The sequence below is a fragment of the Loxodonta africana genome, chromosome 3 (genome assembly GCF_030014295.1).
Source record: "Loxodonta africana isolate mLoxAfr1 chromosome 3, mLoxAfr1.hap2, whole genome shotgun sequence".
In the NCBI taxonomy this organism is placed as follows: Eukaryota; Metazoa; Chordata; class Mammalia; order Proboscidea; family Elephantidae; genus Loxodonta; species Loxodonta africana.
In genome coordinates, this window is record NC_087344.1 from 11,765,267 (window position 1) to 11,776,548 (window position 11,282).

The following is an 11,282-nucleotide window of genomic DNA, read 5'->3' on the forward strand; positions in this document are numbered from 1 at the left end:
CTGCTCAGCTTGGCTGTTAGTATTGACATTCCCAGTGCTTGGTACAGGGCCAGCTTCTAAGTGGATCCTCATGTCCACCAGTTGGTGTGTTTCTGGGCTCACTCACCGACTCTGGGCCAGGGAGTCCCAGGCTGCTCTCCTCTGTGATCTATCTCTACGTATCCAGTTGCCTTCTTGGCATGGCTATCTCAACACCTTGGGTACAGGCACCTACATCACAGCAGTGAGCCGGGCTGAGTGCATGGCCGCCCTGTGGTTGGGTGTGCCAGGCCAGGTGGCCAGGGCAGCTTCCCTGATGCCACCCAGGCCCGCCTGTCTGACCTGATGCTCTGTCCTGTCTCACCCACATCTCATTCCCCAGGGCCACCTCCATCTCCCCAATACCCTCCTTTACCTGGGCCTCCTGCCCACAAACTCAGCTCCACACAGCAGCCCTCGTGAGCTCCTCAACACGCAAATCAGATTAAGTTCCTTGATGCTTAAAGCCCTTAATCGCTTGGAGCCTCTAATGGCTTCCCAGGGCTCAGAACTAAAGGCCACACCCTGGCTAAGGCCTACAGTTCTGGCTCCTGGCTCTTCTCCAGCCTCATCCCCTCAGGGGAGGCACTGGCCCGCCAAGTTCATGAAGCTGGCCAGGCCAGCCCGCCTCCAAAGCCAGGACTCTCTCTGACCTGACTTCTCTGGTGGGGGCGGGGGGGGTGGTGCCCCTTGTCCAGGGAGAAGTGGTTTGCTGAGTGGAGGCTGGAAGTGGGGGGAGGGCAGAGACCTGGGCAGCCAGGACCAGGCCCCAGGCTCTCAGCTCAAGGAGCTTCCGGAAGGAGCTGCCTCCCAGGCCTCAGGCGGCAGGAGAACTGGCAGCTCAGAGTCCAGAACTGGCTCTGCAGGGTGGGTGGGGGTGGGGCATGTTCTTGGCCTGGTGCCCAGCTACCCCACCCCCAGCCCCAGCCAATCCCAGGGAGGCAGGGGCCAGGGCGCTACTGAGCTGGCAGTCCCTGCGGGCACCTGGGCAGCAGGAAGAAGGCTCAGACCCTGACGTACAAATGAAGGCTTTATTGGGTGGGGAGAGAAAAAGGGGGGGAGGGGAGCTAGTCGTCCTTCAGGCTCCCGAACACAGCGGCCGGCACGCTCTGCTGCTCTAGCCGTACCTCTGGGGGGAGAGGGGACAGCCAGTCACCCCCGGAAGGACTCCTGCCCCACCCCTCCCTGCCTGGCTGGCCCTTCACCCACCGTTGGGCTCCAGGTCCATCTCATCCTCGTCCTCGTCCTCCCCCAGCTCAATCTCCTCGGGGTTGACCTGCTGGGCCAGCTCCGCCAGCTCCTCACGGGAGGCGTCACTCCTTGGAGGTGTAGGGAGGGGCCATACAGCCTCAGATGGGACCAGCCCCCCTCCCCCCGCACCCTCTGCACCCCCTGTCCTGAAGGGGACCTGGGTCAGTCCCAGTGTAGTTCCTGGCCCCATACCTTACCTCACAAAGAGGATCTTGCTCTGGGCCCGAGGTGGCTGGTCCCGCTCTGCCTCAGCCGCCAGCTGCTCTGCCCGTTGCTCCAGCAGCTTCATGTCATCCATGCCACTCTGCCCAGGGGCCAGGTCTGACACTGTGGGGGAGCTGGTAGTCAGACAGCCTCCCGGTCACCCACATACCTGCCCCCCTCAGGGCTGCTGCCCACCCACCTACCTATCCACTCATCAATTTATCCACCCACTCCTCCATTCACCCACTCACCCATGGACCCATTTATCTATTCATCCATCCATTCACTCATCTACCCACCCACCCATCCGCCCACCCACTCATCCATCCATCCACCCATCCACCGTCCCACCATCCATCCATCCATGCACCTACCTGCCCACCCACCCACCAATCCGATCTATCCACACTTCCATCCACTCACCCACCCTTCCCCCCTGGACCCAACCTTCAAGGAGTTTCTGGTCAGAGATGGAGAGACCAAGTTGGAGCCACTTCCAGATCAAGAAGTCAAGTCTGACACAGGGAGGATGCAGGGAACCGTGTACTCGTGGTGCCTGCCCAAGGCGAGGGTGCCGTGGATGTGGCCGTGGCCAACCACCACTCACCAGTGCCTGTGGCGCTGCCCGACACCTTGAGCATCTGTGAGGCCATGAAGTTGACCTGCGTGTTGTAGGTGGCCTGCACGCTGCGCCGGATCCGCAGCATCTCCCGGATTGTGTCCTCGTTGCCATGCCGGACCTCAAAGTCCTTCCACGTTTGCCAGAACGCCCCGGTCGTCTGCGGGTGGGACGTATGTGAGTTGGCCAGCTGGCCCGCTGCAACCCCCCAGCTTCCTTGACCTGTGACCTGGACCCCAGGCTGTCTGGTAGGCCACCTTTCCCAGGCCCCACACCCACCCGGGGGTCGCAGATCTGGGAGCAGAAGCTGTAGATGGCGCGGGCGCGGTCGATCTCTCCAAGCTTGCACTCCATGTCGGCAAAGCGCAGGCACATGTCCCGGGCGTGTTCATCCGACAGCACCTGGGGGCAGGGCCAGGCAGGGGGCTGCATGAGCGGAATTGGCAGGGGTGGGGCATGAGGGGAGCTGGACAGATTCCCAGCACTCCAGCATGGTCCTCGAGCTTCCAGAAAGCCTCCTCCCTGCCCACCAGGTGCTCTTCCATCCTGAGGGATCTATCTGTAGGTCCCCCCACCCCCACCCCACGTGGGCACCTCGATGGCCTTCTGGTAGATGCCGCGGGTGTGGGTGACGCCATAGATCTCAGCAGCCCGCTTGATGTAGATGTTGAACATGTCGTACTGCTGGGCAGGCTCCACGGCCCGGGTGGCGCGCTCATACACAGCCATGGCGTGCCGTGCCAGGCCCCACTCCTCCTCCAGCTGTGCGTACAGCAGGTACAGTGCTGTGAGGGGTGGCGAGGGGCCGGCAGTCAGGGGCCTGGGTCATGGCACCCCACCCACCCTCCCCATCCCCACCCCGGCCCCCTCACTCTTGGCATATTTGGGAGGGCAGCCATCCAGCGCCTGCTCAAAGAGGTCCCGTGCTCGCTCCAGCTTGCGGCCCCCGTAGCGGGCGATGAATTTGGTCAGGTAGGTGCTCCAGATGTCGGATACATTGGGCCACTTGAACAGCGAGATGCCGCGCTCATATGCCTGCCCCAAGGGGGGAGCCGTCAGTCACGTGGGTGAGTTCACAGGTGTTTGCGACCCCCTGGCACCCAGGATGCCCCCAGGAGGCCTCCTCGGGGGCCAGCAAACGTGTCTCTTCCCTGTCCTCCCCTCCCTCCCGTGTCCCCCATTATGGCATGGTTGGGAGGAGCTGCCTGCTTTCCCTCAACAAACCTCCAGGACCCAAAGGACGGGGTAGAGTGGGACTCACTGAGCACAAGCCTGGTACAGAGAAGGTGACACGATGGGTGGAGGTGGGGCTGCACCCAGTGCCCTGCACCCACGTATGTGTACAACCTCCCGATACGCATGCACAGGACTCCATGTTGCTTATATACAAAACCACTCAGGGAGTGGTGGGGACGTGCCTTGCACACGTGTATGTACACGTATACACACTCCACTTACGTGTTCACGTACACAACCTCCACAAACACACAAACGCAAAACCACTCAGGGAGGAGAACAAGGACAGACCCTGCACACTGCTTGCGTACCACTTCCCCTTACGTGTGTATATGCACAATCTCCAGAGAGACACAAACGCGAGACACTCACGCAGGAAGCGGGGAACGGCCTTCCCTGCGTGCACGTGTATAACCTATCCTCACGTGCACGTGTACAATCTCCACAGACATGCAGGCGAGACCACTCAGGCGAGGCGGTGGGATTCCACACATGTACACGCACACAGGTAGAACAGCCACAAATGCACTACCTGTCACCTAGGCAGCCCCCGACCTGTCCCTGCCCCGCCGGCACCCCTCCACCTTCCCCCATCCCCACCTTGAAGCTCTCCTCAAAGTACTTGTGCTCCTCCAGGAACACAGCGTAGTTGATGACGATCTGGGGTGTGGCGATGCGCAGGTCCAGGATGCGGTCGTACACAGCCTTGGTGGACTGTGGGGGCGGGTCAGGGCAGGTCTGGGGTGAGCCTGGGTCCCCGGCCCTCCCCGCCACACGCCTGCCACCCAGCGGCTTACCTGGAAGGTGCCGAGGCTCTCCTCCAGGTCGGCGAGCATGGACCACACCTTCAGGGACTTGTACACGCGGTTCTGCACGGGCTCCGAGCCATCGAAGTACTCGGCCCGGCGGGCGGGCAGTGCCGTCGCTTTCTGCAGGGAGACGGCGGGAGCAGGGAGCTCAGGGGGTGGCCTGGCCCTGGCTGCACACCCCGCGGCCCCCTCCCCGCGACTGGGGCCCGTCCGCACCCGTAGCAGCCGCAGAGCCTGGTCGTAGTTCTCGTGCCGGAGCTCCAGCTCACCGCACTCGCACCACACGCTTGCCAGGTCGTCCACCTGCTTGAAGTTCACCTTGGTGGCTTTCTCCAGGATGACGCGGGCCTGCCGGGGGACGGAAGCCAGGCTGAGGCCCTGCCCCCTGCCAGCCCGCTTCCACAAGAGCAGGTGTGCACACACCAACATGACCGCGTTCATGCCTCCTGGGTCCTCTGGGCAAGGACGTGTCTGTACTCACACCCACATACGCCCACGTGTCCACACATACCCTCCTATGCACGCACACCCACGTTCACATACACACGAAACCTACGTGCACATACGCCACGTGCACACACACGCATCACGTACGTGCTCACACAGGACACTTCTCCCTGTACATACACACACCACAACCTACACACAGCCCCACAGCATACACCCACCACAGACGTACACAAAGATACACCCCCACACGCCACACACAGGGCTCATGGCAGCCAGCAGCAGGCAGTGCCATGTGAGAACGTGCGTGCACACCCACGCAGATACATGCACATGTACACACACAGATGCACACGCAGTGTGGCGCTCACATCGTCCAGCTGCCCATTGTCCTCGTAAAACTTGGCAAAGGCGACCCACAGAGTGTGGGGCTTGCCTGTGGCCTTGAAGGGGTCCACCGTCTGCACAGCCTCTGTGTATGTGTTGATGATCTGGGGGGACAGGACAAGGTCAGAGGCCCTGGCGGGGTGACAACATGGGCGGGGTGGAGCTAGGCATCACGCACCTCCCGGGGACGGCCCTGGTGCAGGGCCACGCGCTTGTGCCACTCGTGCACGTGGTGGGGGTTCTGGCGCAGCAGGACACTGTTGAGCAGCAGGGGCCGCCGGCTGATGAGCTGCTCAAAGCGAGCCAGGCGCAGCTCCAGGTCCACATCATCTGGGCAGTGGGCGTGACATGGGGTGGGAAGAGCAGGGGTAAGGAACTCGGCACATAGCCACGTCATTTAGCTTTCTCTGGGAGACTCGCCCCCACTGTCCACCAGTACCCCCCTCCTAGCCCCTAGCCTGAGCTGTTCCGTCATCACCCTGACCCACCATCAGCTTCAGCATCTCTGCAAGCTCCCACCATCGCTGCCCCACCATCCTTCCCAGCCAAGCTCTGGTTCAAGCCTGGGAACCACCTCTCAGCCTGAGCCAGGCCTGGGCCTCTGCGGTTTCCACCAGTCCCCAGCCCGGCCCAAGATGTGTCCCCAGTCCTGATTACCCCACACCCCCACCTCCACTGTCCACTCAGCCTGAGCCTTCAGGGGCTGCGCCGACTTCTGTCTCAGCCACCCTGCCCCATACCCCCAGTAGCCCAGGACACCCCAGGGCCCACCTTCCTCTTCGCGCCCCAGCTCCGAGGTGGTCTCCATCTTAGCCGCAATCATGCTCTCCTCGAACTGGGCGTAGCTGTCGAATACCTGGGTGAAGTCCCGCACCGTCATCACGGTCCGTATGGCCTCCTCATACACATCCCGAGCCTGCAAGATGGCAAGGGGAAGGGACATGGGCCATTGGCAGTGCTGTTCTCGGTACGATTTCCAAAGCTGCCCTGACAGGACCCTCAGGCTCCGGTGGAGAGCACAGTGCTCTCAGCAAAGCTCCGAACTGTGAATGAGAGCCCTGCCCTGCATAGCCGGAGTGCCCTGGTGGAACCCTCCTCGGTGAGCTGTGAGCTGCCAGGTAGCCATCAGGCCAAGCCACCGTGAGGGTCAAGTGAGATCCATGTGAAGCGCTTGGCACCCAGGAAGGACCCCCATAATGTGATCTTTCCCCCCTACCCCCGTGAGCCCACCTGCAGGACCCTGAACCTCGGCCTTTCCACAGAGAAAGCAAGCCTTGCTACAAAGCACCCCTTCTGCCTGCCAACCCCTTTTCTAGCTCCCAGTCACCACCTCCCTGCCCTGCCCCAGGGTCAGACGCTGTCTCTCTATCCCCTGCCTGGCCCGTGCATCCCACTAACTGCACCTGGGAAGAGCTTCCGCCCTGCTCCCACCCCACTGGCCTAGGAAGACTCTCCTGCCCGGCTTCCACCAACCTCACCTGCCCTTCAGTGCCCCACTGGCCCCGACTCTTGCTCCTCTTCCCTTCCCTTCAAGCCTACTCCCCTCTGCGCCCTTTGGGGACCGCTCAGAGCCCAGCCCCTGCCCCCCGAGCTGGGGACTGCACTGCCTGATGACGAGCAAGGTGACAATACCAATGACAGAAAAACGAGCCACCGAGTGAGGAGTCTCACATCAGTGCCCACTTGGTGCTGGGGGAGTCAGCTCACCGACCCCACGTGAAGGGGCACCATAACCCCACGTGGGGACGCCAGGCTTGGAAAGGCAGAGGCTTGTCCCATCCAACAGCCCGGAAGTGGTGGAGGCAGACCCTGAACCCTGGTCCAGCTAGCCCCTAAGCCAGGGCTCTCGATGGCAGACTGTCCTGCTCTCCTCACCCGGAAAGCAGGTGTGCCCTGTGCACCCACGTGTGTACACGTGCTTTCTGCTCATACCCGTGTCTACATGTGTGTCCTTGCGTGGCTGCCCCGAGTGCTGTGTTGGAGGGACCTGCCCTGCCCACAGAGGCGCCTGCACCCACACACCTTCTCGAAGTGGCCACTGCGGATGTAGTAGTCAGCCAGCGAGCACCAGAGTTTGCCCAGCTGGTCCGTGAAGCGAGTGAGGCCCCCACGGATGATGGCGTCCACATTGAGGGACTGCACCTTGTCCGGGTTCTGAGAGATGAGGTCACATAGCTCGTGCCACAGCTGCGGGCACAGGGCAGGGTCTCAGACTCGCCCCTGCGGGCTGCAACCCCTCCCGTGCCCCTTGACTTGCCACCTCCCAGGCCCACCTGGTAGTTGGACTTGCCGGCCTTGGACACGAAGCGTTCGTCGTTGACCACGGTGGCCAGGCGCTGTGCGGCCTCGTCTAGCCGGTCGCTTGACTTGAGGTACTCGATGTACTCCTCTGCGCTCTCAGGGCTCAGCTGCGGACCGCCCACCCACCCGCCGCCAGCACTCAGTGGGGCCCAAGGCCACATCACCAGACCCCCTTCCACTCAGCGGCTCCAGGACCTTCCACCACCACCCTAGCCAAGAGCCAGCCCTGCTGACCGAGCCTCGGCCCCACTGATCCTGCCTGAGCCTCCTGGTCCAGCCTTGACCACACTGGTCTGGCCTGCCCCCTGGTCCAACCCCAGTCCTGGCTGGTCTGGCTTCGGCTCCGATGGTCCAGCCTGCACAGCCCAGGCCTCGCTTTCATCACAAGCCCCACACCACCCAGACGGCACTGGGTAAGAGCTTCCAGAGCAGGGTGTTAAGGTTAAACGTCATATGACAGATGTTACACGTTTGAAAAAACTGCACTCCACCCCCACCCATTTGACCTTTGCTCTCAACCTGCCTGTTCCACATTCCCAGGGTCTGGCCACCTCACCGTGGCTGTCGTTTTACTGTGGTTCACAGTCACAGTAGGACTGAAAGCTTCTTGTGGGCAGGAACTGTCCTATTCACTCTGTGTCCCCTGCACCCGTCTCAATGCCTGCCATGGAGTCGATTCTGACTCACAGCAATCTCATGTATGCGGAGCAGAACTGCTCCATAAGGCTTTCAGGGCTGTGACCTTTCGAAAGCAGGTTGCCAGGACCGGGGTTGGATCAGCAACGCTGCTGGGTGCGTTTGAACTGCCAACCTTTAGGCTAGTAGCCGAGTACAAACCATTTGAACCACCCAGGGTCCTTTCTGTCGTGGAGTAGCTACTGGCAAAGAGCCCTGGTGGTGCGGTGGTTAAGTGCTAAGTTGCTAACTGAGAGGTCGGCAGTTCGAACAGACCAGATGCTCTGTGGAAGAAAGGTGTGGCGGTCCGCTTCCGTAAGGATTTACAGCCTTGGAAACCACACAGGTCAGCTCTACTCTGTCCTATGTGGTCGCTACGAGCTGGAATTGACTCCACAGCAAAGGACTTGGTTTTTAGCTTGGGCGCCAAAAGACTCTTCGGAAAATCAAAAAATGAGCTAATGGGCAAAAGCCCACCTATCTCAAGGCACCCTCTTCCCACATCCCGTGTGGTATGTATCATCCTGGTATCCTGAGGAGCCTGTTTTTAGAAACTAACCTGGGAAACTGAGCGCATGTCTGAACCTGGCCCCACCTCCCCATGCTGGGCTCACCTTGAGGAAGCGCCGGTAGCCTCGCACAGCGGTCTCGGGCAGCGGGTGTGAGCGCAGGAAGCGCAGGTACAGAGGCCAGATCCGCGAGTGCTGTGTGATAGGCAGCGCCCGGAGAGCACGGTCAAAGGTGCGGCGGGTGTGTGTGACGCGGCCCTGGTCCATCAGGAACTGGCAGTAATCTAGCCACAGCCGTGGCATCTAGAGACGTGGGGGGAGGCAGGCAGGTCTGAGCTGCAGGCCTCAGGGTCTGGCCACAAAGACAACAGATGTCCCACAGCCAAGCCGAGCCTGGGGCCTCCACATCGATGAAGCAGGACCCCAACCCTCCCTCCAGAGCTAGGCCCAGCTGAACGTCTTGTGCGCACAGACAAAAGAATTCCAATTCCGTCCCTACCATGCTGAGCCCAGCCCCCTGCTTTATCCACCTCCCTGGTCTCTGGGCCCCACCTCCCGACTCATTCCCTGGCCCTGGTCCCGGCCTGTGCTGTGTGCACAGAGGCCCAGCTTCCCACCTTGTGCATGAACACAAAGGCCCTCTCATGGCAGTTGTTCACGTCTTCGTAGGCGGGGTCGGTCACACAGCGATGCTTCACCTGTGCCCGGCGCGCCTTCAGGTAGCGATACCAGAGCTTGTAGCTGGGGTGATGGAGGGGAGATATGCTGACTGGTGGGGTTTATGGATCCCCAGAACGCTTCACCCTGCCCCAGGGCAGAGGGGGTCTGGAGAGGACAAGTCTCAGCAATGGGGGGATGGACTGGGACATCAAGGAAGGTACAGTGATGTGTCAGGGGATTTATAGTCAGTGCTGGACACACAGCCGTCACGAGGGATCTGCTTGCCAGATCTGCTATGAGAAGGCAGGGTGGGGTGGGCGGGGTAGCTGGAGCTATTCCCACCTGCAGGGCAGCAGCTTGAGTGCCCGCTCATACAATTGATTGAGCCTGGGCTTCGGGGCACCCTGTTTGAACTCGATGTACCGGAGCCAGCATTTGACGGAGAATGGGTTCCGCATGATCTCCTCCTCGTAGGGGAGGTCCTCTTCCTCCTGGCAGGGTCAGGGAAAGGCGAAAACAGAGACCTATCCTCAGAGTCTGAATGCAGAAACACTCCACTGGGCTCAGGTCCAAACTCCAGACCTTTCCCCAGATACCAGTTCCAACGATGTGTCTTGGAAGAAGTACAACCAGAATGCTCCTTAGAAGCAAGGATGACGAGACTACATCTCACATACTTTGGACATGTTATCAGGAGGGATCAGTCCCTGGAGAAGGACATCATGCTTGGTAAATCAGAAGATCAGTGAAAAAGTGGAAGGTCCTCAGCAAGACAGACTGACACAGTGGCTGCAACAACGGACTCAATTACAGCAATAACTCTGCAGACAGCGCAGGGCCAGGCAGGGTCTCTTTCTGTTGTGCATACGCTTGCTATGAGTCGGAACCGACTTGACGGCACCTAACGACAACACTGCCCGCCATCAGAGCCAGGTCACCAGATGCCCAGACATCAGGGCTCTGCTCTAGACCTTTACTCCACAGAATTCTACTGCCCACAACCCATATCAGACTCCTCAGTTACCAGGGCTCCAGGCCAGACAGGGAACTGTCACCCAAACACCAGGCTTTTACTCCTCTGAATCCCACTACCTACAGTCTGATCCAGATCACAAGGCTCTTTACACATCAGGGCCCTGGTCTAGATGTCGGACATCTTCCCTGGACAACACGTCTTTTCACAGATGCCAGGCTTTTGGTCCTTGACAATCCCACTGCCACCACGGGAACCAGATGCACCCAAGACCAGATGGACCTCAGCCACCAGCGCTTTCAGGTCCACATACCAAGGTGTTGACCCTTCAGGATCCAACCTGCCAGGGTCTAGCTCAACTCTGTTCCAGAACTTGGATTCCAAGCCTCTAACTCAGAAGGAGAGCTATGGGCCAGACACCAAGCATCTAACCCTGACACCAAGAGCCTGGTGAAGGTGCCAGACCTCTACTCAAGACATCAAGTCTTTGGGTCTTCAAGATCCCACTGGCCATTGTCGGCCTCAGCTCCATCCCAGACGCCACTGCCAAGTTTTTACTTCCAAGGTTCTCCTAGCCTTTACTCCGTATATGAACGCTCGGGATTAGATGTAGGACCCTACACAGAACCCTAAGCCTTTACCACAAAAACCAGATGCCTAACCTCCAGGTCTTTATCTCTCAAGATTCAGCTATCCAAATAGCTGCCCCGCTCCCATTTCTACCCCAGGCCCAGGACTTCAAGCCTTTAGCCTCGACAGCAGCTCTTTACTCAGGGCACCAGGGTTCCGGCTCCGACACCAGATCTTTACGCCTGACTACCCTAGTCCAGCTATCAAGATGCGGCCTTTGGCCCACTAAAGTACCCCAGCCCTCGGGCCGACATAACTCTGGCCTAGATCCTCCTGCGGCCAGGTCCCGATCCCCTACGGCATCTAGACACCGAAACTCCCACGCAGACCACTCCCGGCCCCGCCTCAGACTCACGAAAACAAGATCCGGCCGCTCGGGCCGCGACAGTCGCGCCATCACCACCATTTTCCTGTATCTCCAGGTACAGGCAAAAGTCGCATGCTGATGACGTCTACCGCTGAAAGCCCGCCCCTGAGCCAGAAATCGTCTCGTATTGGCTGAACGTTTTCCGATCGCGCAGCCCGCGTTGTTGGCGTTCGCTTAGGCGACGTCAACTACCGAA

At 60.2% G+C, this 11,282-nt stretch overlaps 1 protein-coding gene across 1 annotated transcript; it reads right to left on the reverse strand.

Annotated features, from left to right (window-relative positions):
* Positions 1–1,035: 1,035 nt before the first annotated feature.
* On the reverse strand, positions 1,036–11,205 carry XAB2 (XPA binding protein 2). The gene is made up of 19 exons (XM_064280484.1): positions 11,075–11,205; positions 9,459–9,607; positions 9,074–9,197; positions 8,562–8,759; positions 7,245–7,379; positions 6,994–7,158; positions 5,743–5,887; positions 5,150–5,301; positions 4,956–5,075; positions 4,354–4,485; positions 4,126–4,257; positions 3,929–4,042; positions 2,965–3,127; positions 2,687–2,877; positions 2,372–2,494; positions 2,081–2,252; positions 1,467–1,596; positions 1,228–1,337; positions 1,036–1,147 (listed from the first exon to the last, which is right to left on the reverse strand). The coding sequence occupies exons 1-19, from the start codon at positions 11,123–11,125 to the stop codon at positions 1,086–1,088; spliced, it is 2,568 nt and encodes an 855-aa protein (XP_064136554.1). The 5' UTR covers positions 11,126–11,205; the 3' UTR covers positions 1,036–1,085.
* Positions 11,206–11,282: the final 77 nt, after the last annotated feature.

Coding starts and splice junctions, on each gene's coding strand:
- XAB2 (XM_064280484.1), bottom strand. CDS start 11,125: ATGGTGGTGATGGCGCGACTGTCGCGGCCCGAGCGGCCGGATCTTGTT. Junction 5,302..5,742: donor GCTGGGGCGCGAAGAGGAAG/GTGGGCCCTGGG, acceptor CCCACTGCCCAG/ATGATGTGGACCTGGAGCTG. Junction 2,878..2,964: donor CCCTCCCAAATATGCCAAGA/GTGAGGGGGCCG, acceptor CACCCCTCACAG/CACTGTACCTGCTGTACGCA.